This window comes from Pyrgilauda ruficollis, unplaced genomic scaffold (genome assembly GCF_017590135.1).
Source record: "Pyrgilauda ruficollis isolate IOZ18807 unplaced genomic scaffold, ASM1759013v1 scaffold124, whole genome shotgun sequence".
Taxonomy (NCBI): domain Eukaryota; kingdom Metazoa; phylum Chordata; class Aves; order Passeriformes; family Passeridae; genus Pyrgilauda; species Pyrgilauda ruficollis.
Genome location: NW_024510766.1, coordinates 1267412 through 1287196, shown reverse-complemented (window position 1 = coordinate 1287196; position 19785 = coordinate 1267412). Strand labels below are relative to the sequence as shown.

Below are 19785 nucleotides of genomic sequence, written 5' to 3'. Positions count from 1 at the left end.
TCATTCTGTTTTTCTGAATGAGTATTGGAATTATTAACTGTTCTGCTACAGTGAAAATGAAGGGGAAACAGAAACACCATTATATTCTACAAGGATAATCCACAGAATTAACCAATCCAGGGAACAGCTTTATTTGAGACAGTTTTCAGCAGGTTTTACAGCAGTGCCTCCATAAGCTCATTACATTTAAGTCAGAAGTGCCCATAAAACATCACAGAGATGGAGAGCATACTGGGGCAGTATCCAAATGTGCTGCTACACTCTCCTACTTAGGTGCTGCCAAAGATCAACTGGCATGGTCAGATCCTCTACTGCTTGTGTTTAAAGTTTCTATTTGCAGTTCTCACTAGAAATGTAACAGTTCTTCTTGGCTACACGGAAGTCACCTTTTTTACAAAAGATAAAAATTTTGAATTCAGAGTCAAATTTTGCTCACAGATATAGTAAATACTCCCTTATAAAAAAATAAATTGCTTCTTTCTCTCTTCTGGCCCAAGTGGTCTTCTTAACAAATTGAAGGAGAGGAATTAAGGTCTGACCCCATTCCTTGTCCTCATTTTGTACACCTAGATTCAGAATTCAGAAACATCTGCAGCTGTCCAAAGTGAAGATTATTTCCTCTCTTTCACCCTTGTACTAACCTGTAGCCCAAATAATAATCTAGCCAATGGTTTCACTCTAAGCATGTAAAGAGTGTACTGTATTCGGGTTTACTCTTAACTTTACAAAAAATAATTTGACAACACACTGCAGGGATTCAAGAGGAGACACACACTGACATACTTCAGATTAAAAAACAGTTAATGATTAACCAACGTTCTGGGGGAAAAAAAGACTAAAGAGAAACATGAACTACACACTTACCATGTAAATAGAACTCCAATGTGCCTGGTGGGTGGGAAAAATCTGTTTTCTACATAACCAAGTTGCAGGAAATAGCTTATCAACATCTCAATGCCAGCTTCATCTCGGCTAGGAGTCCGGCAGGCCTTGAAAACAACAGATTAAAATTGACTGCATTCTGTTGAGTTACAGGGTGAATACTGAAACCCCAAGGATAAAGCTCTGCTTCCTTTGGACTTCTGCATATCATAGAAATGTGTGGAATCTGAGAACAGTAAGCTTAAAGCCATATGGATTCATGCCAAAAGTTTTTCAGCTGCACACAAGTAGCACACAACCTTTAAAAAAGCAAACAGAATCTGTTTGGCAAGTCTCAAAGTTAATTAAATAAAGATTGTAGGTATTTCATGAAAGCTAGAGAAGGCTTATATTTCTAGCATAGTACAGGAAACAAACAACAGTCAGAAATACCAACCTTTCTACTACAATATTTTGCCAGGTTAATCCATGTTAACACTCTCCCTGCTCTATTTAAAATACTTTAAAATAAAAAATAGTCTTTGATTAACAAAGTTTACAAAGTTACATCAATAGCTCAATCATTTTGCAGAACTTCATCAGTTTCTTCACTCTTTTTTCACTGAGATTGTAAAGCTCTTGGACAATGGACATTCATGCACCATGTCTTAGAAATGAAGTCAATAAGAGTATAGTAAGCTCTAAGTAAAAATATCATATTTTGGTTCCATACAAGTGTTATTTACAAGGGTATATTAAAAGACCCCCTAGTATACCATACTTGAACTTACTTGTCTCAGATCCATGAGATCTGCTATTTCATCTTCATACTCTGAACTGTCTTGACTATAATGTTCCAGAATAAAGTCCTAAAAGAGAAAAAAAAAAAATTAAATATATATATATATATATATTGACTATAAAAACTTGTTAACAGAAAGAAACTGCCAACTTCTTGTGAGCTACACTAGGGCAATTCCATTTAAAATAACAAAACTGTAATGACATGAAGTGGTGCCATGACCTGACCATTGAATTGAACCCACAGAAGTAAAAATAGAGACAAATGCTACAATGATACAAGATGGTTTACTGTGAGATAAAAATCTGTATTGCACAATACACAGAAGTATAGAAAATACAGAGGATGGTTCAAGCAGCCAGCAAAGTACGTTAGACAACAAACAAGCAGAGTTAATGCTGCAACACTGCTTCCCAACTGAGCTGTCCTGGTTAGAGTAAGTTGGTGTATCACTACATTATGCTGAGTAAAACCTTCATTACTACTTCCTCTCACACATCAGTAATCAATAATCTTATTAGAATAAAAATCATAGAAGGAATTTTTATTCTTTGGTTTAACTCTGTCTTCAAAATGGAACTTCTTATAAAATTTTTTGGACTTCTTGTCCTAATTAGGTAGGAGCAATGACCCAAATCAGTGGTAGTTAATTTTTAACATGTCATGATCTTGATCTTAGGGCAAAACAAAAAAATAATTTGTACCTAAATTACGTCTATTTCTTTAAACAAATTTGAAATGGAAGCTGTTACTGTTAACTATTAATTCTGAAATGTGTATGTAAAATTTACCTTGAGGGGGAGTGTAAAGTCTACATCTTTGGTTTCCTTTAGGCCAAGAGGTACCAAGGGAATACTGAAAGTCTCTCTATGGAAAAAAAGCAACAATAATCACATTTTTTTTTCTGCTTCTGTTATAATTACTTTTTTTAATTTGATGACAGGAAGTTCATACATTGATGGGGTAAAGAGAAAAGTATACAGTTCCCTCCTGCACAAGAAAATCTGCCTAATAGCCTGCACTTCTCAAGAAGAGAGTGAAGAAAGCTACTTGCCTGCCTTTTTATTTTTTTTTTCATTTAAGTCTATTTTTCTTTCAGGCAAAGGAAAGGAAACTCTTAAACTAATTCCTCAAATTTAGAGGAAACTCTAAATTGCTGCCTTCCAGCCATGTAGCTCCACAGCTGCTAGGAGATCTGCCACAGTAAGAGCCATATTAAGTATTAGTAGATATAATCAGTATTTTACATGCTACCAATGGTTTTGTATGTAGTTGTTATGTGTGCAACATGGGGAGAAGCAGGGCCAAAGCTTTCACACAGAAAGGTCTAGGAGTAGCAAGTCCAAGAACTACTTAGCTTCTAGACAATGCTAGGTGTTTACCTCCAGACAAGCCAACCTCTAGAATATCACAGGGCAATAAGGATGAGAGCTGACTTTAAAAAAGGTCAGAATTGCTTCCAGATACATGGCTGGTTGTGTAGATTTAACAGATCAGTAAAAGCAATTATAAAGTTCATCTAATATTTTCTTTTTTCCTGAAAACAACTTTTTGGTTGTCTAATCATTATTTAGAGCATTCCATTACCAACTACAAAACCCCACATTCATTTATGGTCTTGTCAGCAAAACCAGCTTTCTTACTGGTGAAAATTCTATCTTTAGAGAGTGGCAGTAGGAATCCAGTTTCCTAAGCAGAGCAAGAGTCCTTCATAAACCAGAAAGTGGCTCTGCTAGCTTGAAAAGGACTTCCAGGATACAGAGCCAAAAGACCATTTCAAGTGGTGCAAATGATCTGATTTCTGATGAGGCTTTTAAAAGAAACCTCAACACTTTTACTACAGATTATATCAAGTCTTTTTCCTCAAAAGGAAGTGAGACATGTGGGAAAGAAATCCTAACTTAGTGATTTAATCCATTCTAGTACCATTCACATTCCCTGGAGGTATCAGCATTGGTCATTCAAAGAAAGTGAATTTAATTTTTTTTGCCACAGCTAAGGTGCCACACCCATGGAGCTAACATCATGAGAGTTAGGGAGGTGATCCTGGATTTCCAGAAGTGAGCAGAAATAGCATCACCCTTCTCAATCAAGCTGAAATGTGTGCAAGTACTGGGAGGACCAACCCTTACATTGTTTTAACACAATACAGGCTAATCCAGTAAACCATGGGTGCGACCTTATGTTAACAACTGCATGCACAATAGTCAGAACAACTATTAATAGCTACTTACAGTTAAAGGCTGGAGAGCAGTTAGAGGGAAATTAATTATTTTAGCTGATGAAACATAAAAAGCATTTAGAGCTTAAGAATAAGAAAGGCAACACAATCTATTCAAAATAGATTGGGAAAGTAGAATCAGGAGAGAATAACAAGGATATTGCTGTCCAGCCTCAAGGCTTCTGCCCGCCTTGGGGCCTGATCTACTGCTCATCCTTCAGTGAGAATCTACATATTTTTAATATTCTTTAGCTAGAAGAAGAAACAGTTCCTGTTGAGCCCTGCTCTCATTTCCACAGCCATAACTGCTCTCTGTGCTCACATGCATCTATGAAGACCTGTAAAATCTTGAACAAGAAACCCAAATCTCAAAAAAAAGACCAACCAAAAAACCCCAAAATATTTTCACATCAAATAGTTGTCAGAGCTTGCCATGGGGGTGGAGGGTAAGAAGTTTACCACAAGTTGCTGTTTGAGAAAACTACAAAATAGATATTTTGCATCAAGTCAGCCTTCAGCTGGAAGTTACCTCCCTGGAAATGTGCTTCTTCCTTTTACATTAATAATTCCTTTTAATCCACCTGGAAGTTTAACACCTAATTGAGAACAGTGCTAAGAGAGACCCAAAATTACACCCCCTCACATGAAGCATTTCAATTTGTACCTTGAGCTGCTGTTGATCAAATAGTAAATATTTTAGTTTTAGGAGGAACAAGACATATAACTGATACAGAAATCATTTCAGTATGCAGGCAATTAATATTCCTTAACTTTGAAGTTTTATCTTTGAGGAAAATCCATTGCAATTTAAAAATTAGTGTGCTCTTCAATGTGGAGAAAAATATCTTGGAAAAAATCCAACTTCATCTACTAAAAATTCCTCTGCTTTAGCCAAGGCATTTGTGTTTTTCTGTCACTGAAGGGCACACATTCAAGATTACCTAGTCTGCTCTAAACATCAGATCAGCATTGTGTTTCTGTTCTCCAGCTAAAGAGAGGACTGTTGAATGCACCACATTTGAGAAGAGATATTACCATATGGCTAAGTTTGCTCACTCCAGAATGCAGAGCCACTGAGCCATTCCAGTACTGGAAATTCTGCTAAGTGCCAACTGCTTGCAGTATAGCCCCAAGAGCTTTCAATTTCTCTCCTCTCTTCAAAGGAACTTCACATCCAAGGATTAGTGGCACACACATTTCCCAAGAGAAGGACAAATATGCAGACTAACCCTTAGTCAACAAATCTACCATCAAGTATGTTCTCTTCCTATCAAGCTCTCTGCTCTTTCACATGATTAGTGTCCAACATTCACACTCACCTAGAAACAATTTTGTTTTCAAGGGTAAACAGAAGATCTGTTAATAATTGAATAACTTAGCTTTATACTTACTCTGCATTTTGATAAACTTCTACTGAGATATTAAGTCCTTCCAATTCTTCCTTTAAGATCTGCAGGTCTGAGTTTACAAAACTGAGTTCCAGTAGTACTTGCTCTCGTACTTTGTTGTTGGTGGTTGCTCTGCAGAGACATATCAATTTTTTATTGCTCAGGAAAAGGTTTTCTGCAAGCTTTGTTGACCCCCTTCGACCTCCAATGCAAGCATTCCCAGCATTTTTAAGATTTCTTTTTATCTCCTTAAGAGATGATACAAGACCTCATGTTTCAGAATTTATTAGGTTTTTCTGTCAAGAGAGTGCCTGGGATAGTTTCCAGATAATAGCATGCAGCCACAGAAGATTTCCTATATGCCAGATTTTCCATGTATGATTAAGGGTGAAGCTTATTTTCAGATACATTAATCAACAAAACTAAAGCACATCTTAATCAGAATCACTGTCTGTTTTCAGATTATGTGCTTTTTCTTTTCCTATGTAGAAGATAGGTGGGTGGAGGTGGGAGGAGTCAGGAGACATTCTTCAGCAGAGACTTCCCCACCTTATAAATTGAAAAAAGCTCTGTTAAGATTTCTGATCTTAAGAATAAAAGAAAATAACTGTCCCCAAAAGTTATTACAGAAAGAAATATCTTTCAACCAGATCTTTTTAATACAAGACAATTTTCTCTACAATTTGATTTTGTTGGATGTAAATATAATTTTGTTTGTTTGTTTCCTTTGCCACTTATGTATTTAAATGGCAACACTTTGAAGTGGAAGCACAATGGATGCTAGCATTTAACCCCCCCTGAGCATTTCTGTGTGATTACTTATTTGTGTATTTGTATCACAATTTCTAACCTGAGTCTCCATACTGACAATTTCATTAGAATATTATTCTTTTCAAGATACTTAATTCACCTGTATCTATAAATCCACAGGTATGAGGTTAAGGTAAAAGGTATCCATGCTTAAGAAACTGTACCCTTATGTTAGAGTCTGAATCAGAAGACAATAACAAACTTAAATTTGCAGCATTTTGCATTTACCTTTATTTTAATTCACTTTCATAAATATTTATTAACAACCATCTCATAAATCTAGGCTCCACTTGGAGCAGTTCTCCAGTTTTATGGTGCACCTTGATGAAAAACTAATTATTCCAAAACTAAAATTCTAAGTTTATTTTTCATATTATAAAGGAGTTATCTGTGATTTTTCTATGCTGTACTTTATTGAATACCTTGGATTGCTTAAATTAAGCAATGTTAACATCTGTTGCTAGAGACAAACATATGGTGGGGTGGATCTTCCTTGATAAAGACAGCACCACACAGATAAATGGGCAAGTTTTGATGCTACAAGCACTTTAATTGTGATGTGTTAAGGCTCCACACTTGGTCTAGCTTATCATCCTCCACAGGAGGGATTCTAACATCTTTCTCAGAAACCCCAAAGCTCCATCCAAATTGACTTCTCTATTAGCTCTATGGCTATGAACATCCATGTCAATTTAATCTGATTAGCTTTTCATGTTTTTTACACTGTAGACATACTTTTGAGTAACAACCAGTGAAAGACAGCTAGTGGGGCAATGTGATATTGTCGACATTCACATAACTCTGCACTGAATTTAATTTTAGCTCAACTTCCAGAGCAGAACACAATAAAAAGGAGAGGGTGACTTTTAGAAAGTCTAAGAACAAAAGTTTTTCCACTATGTGGATCTTGTGCTTCAAGCCTAGTGCTTACTTTCAGCCAAAAGTAAAGGAACCTGCATTTCCAGTTTTTTCTCAAATTCTACTCCAGGAGGCTTCTTGTGGACAGCAATTGGTTTGTTTCTTTTAGAACTTGATGAAATTCAAATAGAATCTGCAAACATAAAGCTTGTTTACATTTTTCCTTAGGAGACTGTAGATACAACTAATCATGTGAACTGTCTGATGGTCAGGTTATTTTTAAAATTGCTTCTTTGAAAGAAGTAGCAAGTTTTAATAGTTCAACAGATGTAAATTCATTTTAGATTTCTAAAATCTTAAAAGTGAATCTGTTCTTCTACTCTTAAGTAGATTTAGTTCCCACTCCTGTAAATAGCAACTTCAGTATTTCAGCAGTTAATATTGGCATCAGAAACTGCACTTTAGGATATCTAGGTTAAAGGTTACCAGTTTTCATATTAGATATGACTCATCTCTTTAGCCCTTCCAAAACATCCTGAATCAACAAGCAGAAACATTAACTGGATGAAGTATTCCACTTCAAAAGCAGGTATAATAATTTTGCTAACCATACAAAAAGCAATAAAATTGTAAGTCTCACTCCTTAAGTCAATTACCAGAAAACATAGCACACTTCAGAGGCTAAAATTACCTCAGTTTCCAACCTGTCAGATCTCTTGCAAGAGTGGAGATAAAAGCAGGTAACAGACAACAGGCAACCCACTGATTAATGACAAGCTTAGAAATTCTAATTTATCCATGCATTTTCACTTCTTTAAGTATATTTACTAGTTTTACTTTTTGAAGACCCATTGTTGCTCCAGTTAGCAGAGAAAAAGACACTACAGGAAACTACTGCAGATGAGAATTTGGATAATTTTCAGTTCTTCTGTGTAGATTTCTAATCTACAGACTGTTTGCCTCAGAGCTGATCACAGGATGTAACAGCCTTAAGGCAGGGTCAACATAAGGCCATTCCTATGGGGACAGCCATATGAAAACATACCCTAACAAAATGTAACAGATGAAGTTACCTCAAACTGTAGGAGAATTTGGTGGCAGCTGGTGGTAACACAGCTCAAATTAGATGTGTGCTACCCTGCTACTCCTGCATCATTATTACAGAGAGTAAAGTAGGCAATGGATGGTCCTTTCTATGATGCAGTACAGAGCTGAAGAATCTTGGACAAAGCCAACAGTATAGTGGCAATACCTTTATTTGATTTGAGGAATAAAAGGGACTCATTACAATATTCAGCAAGGTTCACTTATTATCACTAGCAATAAAGCAGAACAAAGACAGCAACCTAAGAAAGTCTAACATTTGGCTCATTTACTACAACATAGTACTGAAAGGGCACTTGAAAGCACATAATGACTCTGTAGAGCTATAACTTGAAAAAAAATCAGGGAGATTCACAAATCATTCTACAGTAAGAGATGCAGCATGTCTGGGGAAAAAAAGGAGAAAATACAATAGCTAAGAGACTTCTACAAAATTAAAAGTAAATTAAACAATTTTTGCTTGGGCAAGAAAACTAAGAAACCATGACATATACCTTAAAAGATTTTCAGCACCAGCTCTCATTCTCACTGCTCTTAAGATCTGTTGGTTTAGAACAGCTCTTTGATTTTGCAGTTTGCTTCGTCCAGTCTCGGCAAGAGGATTGCATCCCTAGAATTAAGAAAACAAGTTTTTTGTTGGCGTTGGAAGAAACTTCAGAGGGACTAACATGGAATTTAAATGAACTTTAAAGGTTCATTTAAATTCAATGGTAAAGGCATAGGTTCTGTAGGAATACAAATTAGCTACCTTGACATCAGTGATGATCTGACATCAACAGTATTTCTTGTCTCAAAGTTGGTAATGAAAACCAAAAAGAGACCATGACCACAGTACATTTTAACATCAAAATTCAAACAAAAAATACCTGTTTTAAATCTTAAGTACACATGTGAGCCATCTCGTCTCCCCTAAAAATATTTTCAAGATATTTTGCAAATGCAACCAAATTTGACAGAATGTTATTAAGTCGCTAGGATTTTATGAAAACAGTATCTGGCAAGACAGCAACTCCCATCAAAGATTCTGCTTAACCCTTGTGGATCAGAGTTCCATACTGGGATATATGCATCCTTGAAATACAACTCTGTCCAAAACAGGCTGTGGTGCTCAAATTTTGGGGCTCAAAAGCTTGCTCTCAGTTTTAGGATCTCTGATCTTGCCTTCTGGTGGCTCAGACCTTCAGTACAATTCCCCCTCCTCCTTCCCCAGGCTCCTCTCTTCACATCTCAAACTTACCAAAAGAGAGCTTAACAGGGTGAAGTGATTATACTGTCAGACTCTTATCAAATTAGGCTCTTAAAGAGTAAAGTGTGAAATCCAGAATTCACAAGAATGCTCCCTTGTATGTGCATACCTTACACAAGACTCAAACTGCTGAAACCTGTGTTTGAGCAGGACTGAGCCATTGTATTCTGAGCACTGATAAGCTAAAACTGCTACAGATGAATAGGACTGCATGTTTGTCCTTTTTTTGTGTAAGGGAAACACAATTTTAACACCTTTTTAAAGTATGTTAAAAATTTCCCTTCCACAATTTATTCTTTGCCCCTGCCACCCCTTTTAAAAAAGTATCAAATGCCTTTGAATCTCAGTATTCAAGAGTCTGCCAGCACATCCCTGCAGACTCATCTAATAATTCTGAAGCAAATAGAATCACTGTTTTAAGGCTTACCCTTAAATGAAAAATTTCCTTTTGAGTGGCCTCACTGGGTATGATTACAAAGCTTATCAGAGTCCTGCTGTATTGTCTGCTACACAAGAAGGAGGCTCAGACCTCTCTAAGTCTTCTTTCAACTACTCTAGCCACTAAATCATGCACTATTTTGGACCTCTCCCTCTTAGTTTTGACTAGAAAAATTTGATTTTGTTGTAAGAGCATTTGAAAGTTTATTAACAAGCTCTAATTATGAGTGGTCAAGCAATGACATACCAGCAAAACAAAAGTGAGTATTTAAACAGAACATGAAATTCTGATCAGGTATTTGAAGTTCAAATCATGTACTTGTTGTCAAGTGAAAGCAAATTGACTTGACAACAGAGAAATGAGCTGATCAAACTAGAGCAGATTACTCTAGTACAACTGATAAGGCAATAATATTCATTTAGCTCAATTAAATTAATCCAAATAATATTAATTTTACATATCTAGTTTGAAAAGCTTGTAATATATAGGTAAAATGACAGGAAGCTTGTGCAAACATCCTCAGAAGCACCATTTGCCACATAACTTCAAAAAACACACCACACTGAATTACTGCATTGACATGTTTCTGCATTGAAACACCACTCGCAGCAGGAGCCCACAGCTCTCTTCATTGAGAAAGCTCTCACAGCAAGCTGGACACACTGTGTTGGGTTGGCACAGCCTAGTTTTTTAGCAGTGGGGAGGGCCGCAGAAATGGCTTCTGTGACAAGCTGCTGGAAGCTTCCACCATGTCTGACAGTGCCAATCTCTGATGGCTCTGGAGACGGACACGCGGCTGGCTCAGACAGAGAGTCTGGCAATGCCTCTGTGATGCCACATTTAAGAAGAAAATCAAAACAGTTCACAGCTTTTTCCCGGGGTAGTGAGGTGCCGTGGCTGCCGCCACCTCGGTGCGGCCTGAGTCGAGCCCTGCCCGCCCGGCCGGCCCTGGCCAGCCGTGCTGCGGGAGGGAGGGCAGGGCAGTGGAGGCTTCTCCCTGTTTGAGGACAGGGTTAAACAATGCCAGTGCCACGGCATGCCCCACTGCCCGTGCAGGGCCAGCAGGGCCGCCTGGCCAGCAGAAGAAACATAGAGAGCAATTCTTTGACGCAGAACCTGGACAAAATCAACCTCTTGGTGCTCCGAGATCCTGCAGGAATCTTTGAGTTGGTGGAACTTGTTGGCAATGGCACCTATGAGCAGCAGTTTTTCTTCTAGTCAGAGAAGAGGAGGAAGTGAGGGCATGTGAGGGAAAATAACATGGCAGCACCAAGGTCGGTGGGAAAGAGAGGGAGAGTTTCAAGTGTCAGAGCCGAGATTCCTCTGCCAGCCGTGGTGAGGACCATGGTGATACAAACTGTCCCCCTGCAATGCATGAAGTGCACAGGGGATGCAGAGATCCACTGGCAGCCCGTGGGAAAAGTGCTCACGCCAGAGTGGGTGGGCACCACAGAAAGCTGAGATCCAGTGGGAGACCAAAATAGAGAGAGGGCCCTGCTGCCAGAGATAGAGAGCCCTTGCTCCCAAACTAGAGCAGCCTGTCTTTAGAGAACTGCACCCTGTGGATGAATGACCCACATCACAACAGGTCTGGGAAGACTGTTTGCCCGTGGGAGGGACCCCATGGCACAGCAGAAGAAAGACTCTCCCTGAGTGAACAGAAAAAGATCTCGAGTAATGAACTGAGCAAAACCACCATGCCCTGTCTCCCTGCACTGTCGGTGGGAAGCAGGGAGGTGCTGTGGGGAAAAAAGGTGTTTTAAAGGCTTATTTTACTTCTCATTATGCTGCTCGGATTCTGTTAATAATAAATTTACTTTATACCTTTAAATTTTAACCTGTTGTGCCCTTAGAGTGTCTTCTCCCAGTCCTCATCTCAACTCATGAACCCTTAGTTAATTTCCTTTTCTTTTCCTCCCTCTCCTCTGCCCAGCTGAGAGCAAAAGAAGATGAGCAAATGAGACTTTCGTGGGTGTTTGGCCAGTGTCAAACCCTGACACACATAGAAGATGAGCTTTTTACTGGAGAGAATACACACATGCAGCAAACTCATTCATTCACCTCAGATTAGAAGCAGTCCTTTAACTACCAAATACTTTATGCTCCTTTACACACAATTATGCACAAAGACATAAGCAATGCACACTTTAGTGCATAACATGGTCTTGTAGCCACAAGTTGCTGTCTGGTCTTAGTCTCTTTTTCTGGGATGAAGCTGTTCTTTCCCACTTTGTTTTTCCTTTATTTTGTGTTGTATAGCCTTTTCTGCTACTGCTATTCAAAGTTTTATCTCCTTCCATTCTATCCATGCCATTTTTCATTTGAACCTCACAAATTATTTGCTCTTGCATTCATTTTGGCTATTTAATTCTCATCTCAGGCCTGTTATCTCCATATTTGTGCACAGATATTTCCTTCCAACTTCTTTCTTGACCACTTAGTTCAATCATCCTTCTAAAATGTATCCTTGCCTTGCCCTTCATTCTTTCTGTAAAGTTGCAGCTTCCTTCCAGAACTCCCTGGTCCTTTCTGTGTGCCAAACAGATTTGATGACATCATTCAAATACTTTTTTATAGCTTCACTTGAGAAATTTTTCAGGAAGATCAAGTGCCTGATTCCCAATCCCATGAAGTTCGTAGATGTGATCTCTTCATTATAATGAACTTTTGATCAAGCTCCCACTGAACAATGAGTACAAAACTGCAGTGATCTGAAACTCTCTGCAAAGAGAAAAAGCGTAAGAGATGTCTCCCTCCATTTCAGGTCCCCAGGCACTATTGTCTGTAGGGAGGAAAACCAGCCCTGGGCCCTGACAGGACAAGGCACTGACAGACCAAGGTATCTGCATAACCTCCAGTGTGCCTGCAAGTGTGACAGTTTTGATAAGAGGATTCTTATGGATAGAGCAGCCTGTTTTCAGGACATGCCCACCTGTTCAAGCATATGGCTCCCATTAACTTCACCTAAAGCCTACAAGGAATTAATATTTCACTTTTTGGAAAATGTGGCTCTTTACATCTCCTGCACAAGGGATGAAGACACTCAGCTAGTTTGTGTTCATTTGCAGGTTTAAACTCTTAAATGTAATCAAGCTGCCATAAAACTGATGGATAGTGTGGGAAATGGATTTATAGACAATCTCCAAGCCTGACAGAAAGCTCACATACTGTGCATCTGTATGCAAACTTTGAGATAAGGAATGCTGACTCAGAAATGCCGTGGAATAGGACAGACTTTGTTGAGGGAGAAATGGAACTAGAAACAAGTGTCAAAAGATAACCTTACAAATAAGGCTGGACACTTTAGAGAAACAGAACTATGAAAAATGCATTATAGTAAGACCCATGGGAAGTAATTTTCGATTATTTGCTTTAAAGCATTTACAGCATGGTGTAGCAAAAACTAATAAGCCAAGAAACACTTATAATGTATTGTAATTAAGAAATAGTTAACTTCTGATTGTGATGGTGTGAATTACAACACCTGTATTATCTCACCCTTCACATGAAACTAAAAATATAATAAAAGTTTTTAAAATGCCTCTCAGCTACCCCATCTCTAAATCCAAAAATAGCTTCATCTGACAAAGGTAGAAGTCTGCATAGACAACAGTGAAAATAACCAGTATCTGAAAAAAAAACCCTCAAGAAATTGTGTCTGGGAAAGATACCGCCTTGTGTAAAGCACAAATTCTGTGTAGTAAAAAGTTATTTAGCAAACAGGTCCTAGCAAGTGCTTAGTTTTGTCTTCCTCCCTGTAGAAGATCCCTTTCCCAAGCAGCATTTCCACATAGTTCATATCAGAAGTCCAGTCATGATGAATGCAAAAATTATGACTGTTTGCCAAACAATGAGTAATGGCAGTAAGTATTCAAAATTAACATAAATATGCTTTATGAAGTAGTGGTTTGAACTTTTAAGATGAGCCACACTGTCTGAAGGTGACACAGAGTTGAAACTGGGTGTGCCTCCTTGCTTAAAGGAAATCAGTCCTTCCCAGCCAGGGCAGCCTTGTCAAGCCCAGCAGTGTACACAAATGGCCATATCCTCCAGGTACTTAAACATGCATGTTTAAATAACTAGTATGGATGGAACTCATGCACACAACTTCCTTGGTTCTAACAGCAATCGTAGCAAACAGCATATTTCACACAGTATTTCTAGAACTGATCCCAAGTCCTGCTAAATTGTTATTTCCTTACCTTCTTGCAGTACTATTATTAATGTTTCTTTTTGCATATTACCACTAGTTCAGTTTTGAAATTTTAGCTACATACTGCAGATCTTTCAGAAGCACAAGAAGTTTTATCTGTGTTTTGTTGTTGTTGTTTTTTGCTTTAATAAAGAGGTTGGGAAGATCTGGTCTTCCAGAGCCTGATCTACTTGTGCCATGAATGAAGTATTTTATAGTTCTAAGTGCCCAGCTCAAAGATTAGTATAAAGTTAAAGAAGTAATTACTGTATTAGACTCCAAATATGTATTTCCTACATCTTGTCACAGCACTCACTAAGAAAAATTTAACATTCATATTTCGTCAGAGATGTCTGTCTCTTGACTAATCAAGTTTCAGATGATTCTTAGTTTCACATGAAGGCCTACTTTCTGGTTTAGGTTTTATGAATTTGTATATAATGAGTGGACTTTGGATGACAAGGGTTATGAATCATTGCTATGTTGTTTCTGTCCTGCCAGACAAGTGGAAAGAGAACAAATAGCCAAATAAATATTCCTGTGTCAATGCTAATGTTGATGGTTGCCTGGCTACTAATGACTTGAAAAGAACCCCAGGAGCTAAACCCCAGTGGAAGGACAGGTGTGGCAGGTTGGTAAACTGATACATTAACAACAGGTGGGGGGAAGCCCTGCAGAAAAAAGCTCAAAAAGAGGGGAAAGCCACAGAGTTAATTAGGGAAGTGCTGATTCATGAGCTAGTTACCATACCTATCATCATTTTCAGTCTGGTGCTTCACTTACAGAGCTGCTTACTTCTGCTTTTAGCCTTCTTCCCTGACACAGGGGACTAAAATACAGTCATTCTTTCTGAATCACCTGGGTCTATATGATAGGTATCTAGCCTCAGAGATGAAAGCAAAGCTTTAGGAAGAGAAAAAATTATGCACCTTTGTTTAACTGATCAGAATCTAAAGGTTTATTAAGCTAGCTGTCCTACTGCTCTGCCTCTGTGTAGCACAGTGGACTGCTATCCAGAACAACCAAACTGGGATGTTTCATGTTGAGCCAGCCAACAGCTGCAGAGAGCTGTAGAAATGTTAACCTTGGAAAATTAACTGTGGCTGTTTCTTACCATTTATTGCAACTTTCTGACTGGTGAGACAACTTTGAAAATATGGCCAGTGTAAGGTTTTACAAAGCAGTAAGTCAAGGTGGGAAAAACAGAGCAGAAAGAACTTGCTAGGTATCTCTTCCTTGCTCTGCTCCTACCCACCAAAAAAAAAAAAAAAACAAAAAAACAAAACCGACCCAAGAAAAACAAAAACCACCCCCAAACAAACAAAAAATAAGGCAGGCATAGCCCTACTAACAGGTCATCACGCAAGCACTGGATCCCATGACTGGATGAGCACTGTATTATAAATATCCTGATTTCTGTATGTTGATGAGTCTCAGGGATATTTACTTTGCAAAAGCTTACTAGTTAAGTGGAGTGGTAAACTGTTTAAAAAAAAAAAAAAAAAAAAAAAAAGGAGAACAGCTTGAAAAAGAAAGCTGTTTCTCTCATAAGAATTCAAAGCTAACTAAAAAAACCCAGGAAGACATTTGAGAGGCCAAGCAAGCCACAGAACTGTGGCAGGTGTAAAAAATAACCATGGCTGGGAGAAGCATCTCATGTAAGCAAAGCAGCACATGACAACAGACCAGCTTTAATTACTATTGCTCTGTTGAAAAATACGTCCCATCTAAATGCTTTGCTCTACTTTTGAAACAAATTGTTCTTTGCTCTTATCATTAGTTTTGTCATTATTTTCATAGACAAGGAAGACTGGGGGCAGAATTTGGATGGATGTGTGGGATATGCACTGCTGATTCACAGACTGCTGTCAGTAACAGGGAAGGAATGTGAAACTCCATATAGAATAGGTCAAGATATGAGGCTCATGGTCCAAGAGCACTCACACCACCTAGGAGAACAGGTACAGTGTGCCCTGGCAATGTACACTGGACTAAGCCAAGATAAACAGAACAGTAGCAAAACCAGTTCCTAGTACATTATCATCCCAGAAATTAAAAAGTTCCAGGCAGAAGCTCTATCTTCTTTTTGATGGAAAGTAAGGTGCTTCTTCCTTTTCACCATACCCTTTTCAGGACACCACAAAGGATATTTTTTGTTGTTGTCTGTTTTGCTTTTAAAAGTCAAATTCTTCTCACAAGTTTGGTTGCAGCTCATCAAACAGTTCAAGAGGGTTGTTTTGGAAGGGCAATATAAGAGGAAGTGAATGGAGCAACAGTGATAGTTATTTGTACCCTGTGTGGCTGCACAGGTAATTTCCTTAAAATTAGGTGATTAAAAAAAGAAAAAACACCAACAAAAGATACACCAGCATTGAGCCAGCTCAAAGCATCTTACAGGTTTAAGGAAAAATTTGATTTTGCACATATAAATGATAAATCTTTGCCACAGGAAAAAAGGAGATAGTGGAAAAAGACAGGGTAAGGGAAAAGGTCTATCTGGAGCAGCTCTGACATCACTGGAAGGGAATGGGGAGGGTAAATCTGAGAAAGGGTGCAAGTGGACTTCAGTTCCTGGCACCCATCACATCTCAGACTCATGGCAGAGTCACTTTTTAGTGTGACAACAGAAGTCAAAGCAGGATACACGACTGTGCATCTGTGTCCCCATTTCTGGCCAGTCATAGTTTTATAGGGCCCCCTCCCTGCATTAAAAAAAAAAAAAAAAAGGCACTAAACAAAAATTAATTAATTAAGTTGTTTTACATACTGCATCTTGGGGATAGTGAGGGCTGCTTTCTGGTATGCTGTATTTAAAACTTCAAAAAACGTAATGTATAAAAGAGCAAGAGGGACTTTGAGCACGCTTCCCACAGCAATCCATTCATCAAAAGCCCAATTTTTCTCAATTATAAAATTTCACTGTGCACAATATTCTTGGAAAGTATGGGAGAACCTCACTGTGTAAGTCGTGCTTGGAAGCCACGTTTGAGCAGGACTGATGCAAAGCAGGTGTTTTCACTTGCTACATAGCTTACAGAATAAAAAAATAAAATCAATTAAGTATCTTTTGGCCTAAAAACACAAAGGCTGTCCTTGGAAATTGACGTGATTCTGCACCAACAAAAGTGGTGAACCAACCCTCAAATATTTTCAGGAAAACAAACAGTTTGATTTAGAAAGGAAGGAGAAAACAATACCAAGGTAGCTCAGAGGGGAAGACCCATGGACACACATCAAAAGCTCTGATTTCAGTCACATGGAATCACCAAGTATACCGTTCACAGGGACACACAGATACCTCATTTAAAGTGTCTCCTTGGGTTCACAGCTTGTACCTGTTAAAGATTCCAGGAGTGGGATTGTTTTGGTCCATTTTTTTTAGTGTTTTGTTTTTCCTCCCCCTTCACCTAGAACTTCTAAATCAGAATTAAAGCTCTGACTTTTGAGACCATTCAACTAACATATAACAAGGTATACTATTTTCCTTCTTACTTTTAGGGACTAAAGGCTTTGAGCATCTAGCTTAAGCTGCCGTTCATAACTTCTATAAAGACACTTAAGAGCTGGCTGAACCATTCCAAGATCTGAAGGAACAGAGGTAAGAATGTTTCACTGCAGCATGTGGCTCATTCAGAGTTTATCACATCCCCACTTTTTCATTACTTATGTCTTAAAGTAATAGGAAAGATGCTCCTGATTAGGTATTAAATTGATCTTACAGTGTTTTCATATATGAGAAAAACTTATTTCCTGTCCAATAGGCTTTACACTGATCTAATACTGTTTCAGTGACCCTAACTGCAATATACAACAACTTAATTTAAAATAAACTAAGCCTTTTAGCAAGTCTGAGTGTAAAAGATCTACGACTCTTATGACCTGAGGCACAACTTGGCTACTAAACTTCAGTTAGTCCTTATCAGTAACTTAGTTCATGAAAAGTCAGCTTTTTTACTAACATGCCTGAAGGCAGCCTATGAGCTTCCTACAGTGTAGAAAACATAGCTATGAAAACTCAGTAATTACACCTTGGCCACATTGTATGACTGGGAAAGACTGCTAAAGACTGAAAGTCCTGCAAAAGACTACTAAGCAAAAGTGATTTACTGACCAAATATTATAGTAGGATTACTCAAATGAGGAAGCCAGACAAGATTTGGTCCAAGTTTTGTTTCAGTCTCTCTAGCTATTTACAAGGTGGTAGTGATTCCTTGCAGCACGGCTGGCACAGGTAAAGCTTGGCTCTTTTCACCTAGAAACAGTTCCTCTGCTAAAGGGCAATGTTGTTTAAGTTCCTGCAGGCTTATGAATTTGATAAATACTGTGGCAAAAAAAATCTAACAGCCTGTAAAGACGGCAACAAAGCAAAGCCTATGTGCCTCCCTACCTCGTAATCCAGGTGGTTGCTGAAGTGCGCAATGGGGCTATTTTTGCGCAAAGGCGAGCAGCAACAACCTGATGTATGCAGCTTTTTTTACCCCCTCCACAGACTAGACAGCTCATGGCCTTGGATCCGGAATCTACACAAAAACCCCCATGTACCTACACCGCCACTTGAAACCCATGGACGGGAGTTACAGGTGCTGAGAACTTAAAAACAGCGAGGGAAAGCCGAATCAAAGCTCTCTGGAAACGGCACTTGCTGACTGCCCTTTACCTCCAGTGAAGTTCACAGAACCCCACAGGGCTGCATTACAGGCAATACTTAACTCTAATTACTGTTGTGCAAAAAGAACTCAGGTGCAGGTTATGGCATAAGCCGCCCAGTCAGTCTGAAAAGTAATTAGGGCAGATGTTCATTAGGAACTTCCTAATGAATCTGTTAACTTCGTTACCTTACTCCAGTAAACTTTCTTACAGGTATATAAGGCAATTTACTAGAAAGCGCGCGGGGAGACGCAGCGAGCAGCAGCCGGGGAAGAGAACAGGGGGGTAAGAAATAAATAAAGACAGCAAAAAGACGACGGACAAGTGCAATTTGACTGATTTTGGGAAGTTACGAGGGCTCCTGCCTTCAGGGTGACGCCCAGCTCAGCAGCAGGGGAGGGCCGCCGGGGTCCCGGCGCCGGGCAGTCCGAGCGGCCGCGCTCCCTCAGGGCCAGGTCCCCATCCCGCCTCCCTGCCCCGCCGCCCCCCAGGCTGCTCCCCACGCCCGGGGGCTGCCATAGGACGGAGCCCACAACGCTCCGCCGGGACAAAACAGACCGTGAGCGACGGAGAGGGGACCGCCAGCCCCGAGCTGCCCTCGGGAGGCGCTGCCCCAGGCACGCAGCCCACTGTGCACGCAACCCACCCGCCCCGGGCTGCCCACCGAGCCTCCCACCTTCCGAAAGTAGCCGTCCCCGGTCGGCTCCGCCGCCTGGCGGGGCAGCAAGGCGTCTGTCATCTTCGGGCGGGCCGACCAGCCGTCCGTCCGACCGTCCGTCTGTCCGCCACTGCTACGAGACGAGCTGCTCTCGGCGAAACCACGACCCTGCGGAAATGCCACCGCTGCCCCACGGCACCGCCCGGCCCCACCTCCGGTGGTGGCGGGGAGGAGCTGCCCCGCCCCACGGCGCTGCTCCTCCGCCGCCCAGTGGTCCTGTCCTGGTCCTTGCAGCGACCCCCGGGCCTCTTCCCCTAGAAGAGGTTCCCGCTGGGGTGGCTGAGGCGCCCCTCGTGCGGAGACGGGCGGTGGCTGTGGCTGACTGAGAGCGGAGCCCGGTGGCCACTGCGCGGTGGCGGCTCAGCTCGCTCGCCCTCGGCCGCTCTCCGCTGGAGCGTGCGGAGTCTGCCTGGCCGCCTGGAAGGCACTGCTCGCCTCCTGGCGCTTCCCCGCGGCCTCCCGCGCCGCCCAGCTTGGCCACGGCCCCTGCGGGTGGCCA

General features: G+C 40.2%; 1 protein-coding gene across 2 annotated transcripts in view; it reads right to left on the bottom strand.

Annotated features, from left to right (window-relative positions):
- Positions 1-19785, bottom strand: part of RHPN2 (rhophilin Rho GTPase binding protein 2) — a 30909-nt gene extending 11124 nt beyond the window's left edge. The window contains exons 1-6 of one of the 2 annotated variants that reach the window (XM_041490547.1): positions 19245-19785; positions 8539-8654; positions 5276-5404; positions 2455-2530; positions 1653-1730; positions 865-989 (exon numbers count right to left, since the gene is read on the bottom strand). In XM_041490547.1, coding sequence (XP_041346481.1) covers positions 865-989; positions 1653-1730; positions 2455-2530; positions 5276-5404; positions 8539-8654; positions 19245-19307 — 587 coding nt within the window. In that variant the 5' untranslated portion in view covers positions 19308-19785. The remainder of the gene's footprint in view (positions 1-864; positions 990-1652; positions 1731-2454; positions 2531-5275; positions 5405-8538; positions 8655-19244) is intronic. The other variant, XM_041490546.1, reaches the window with a different exon arrangement.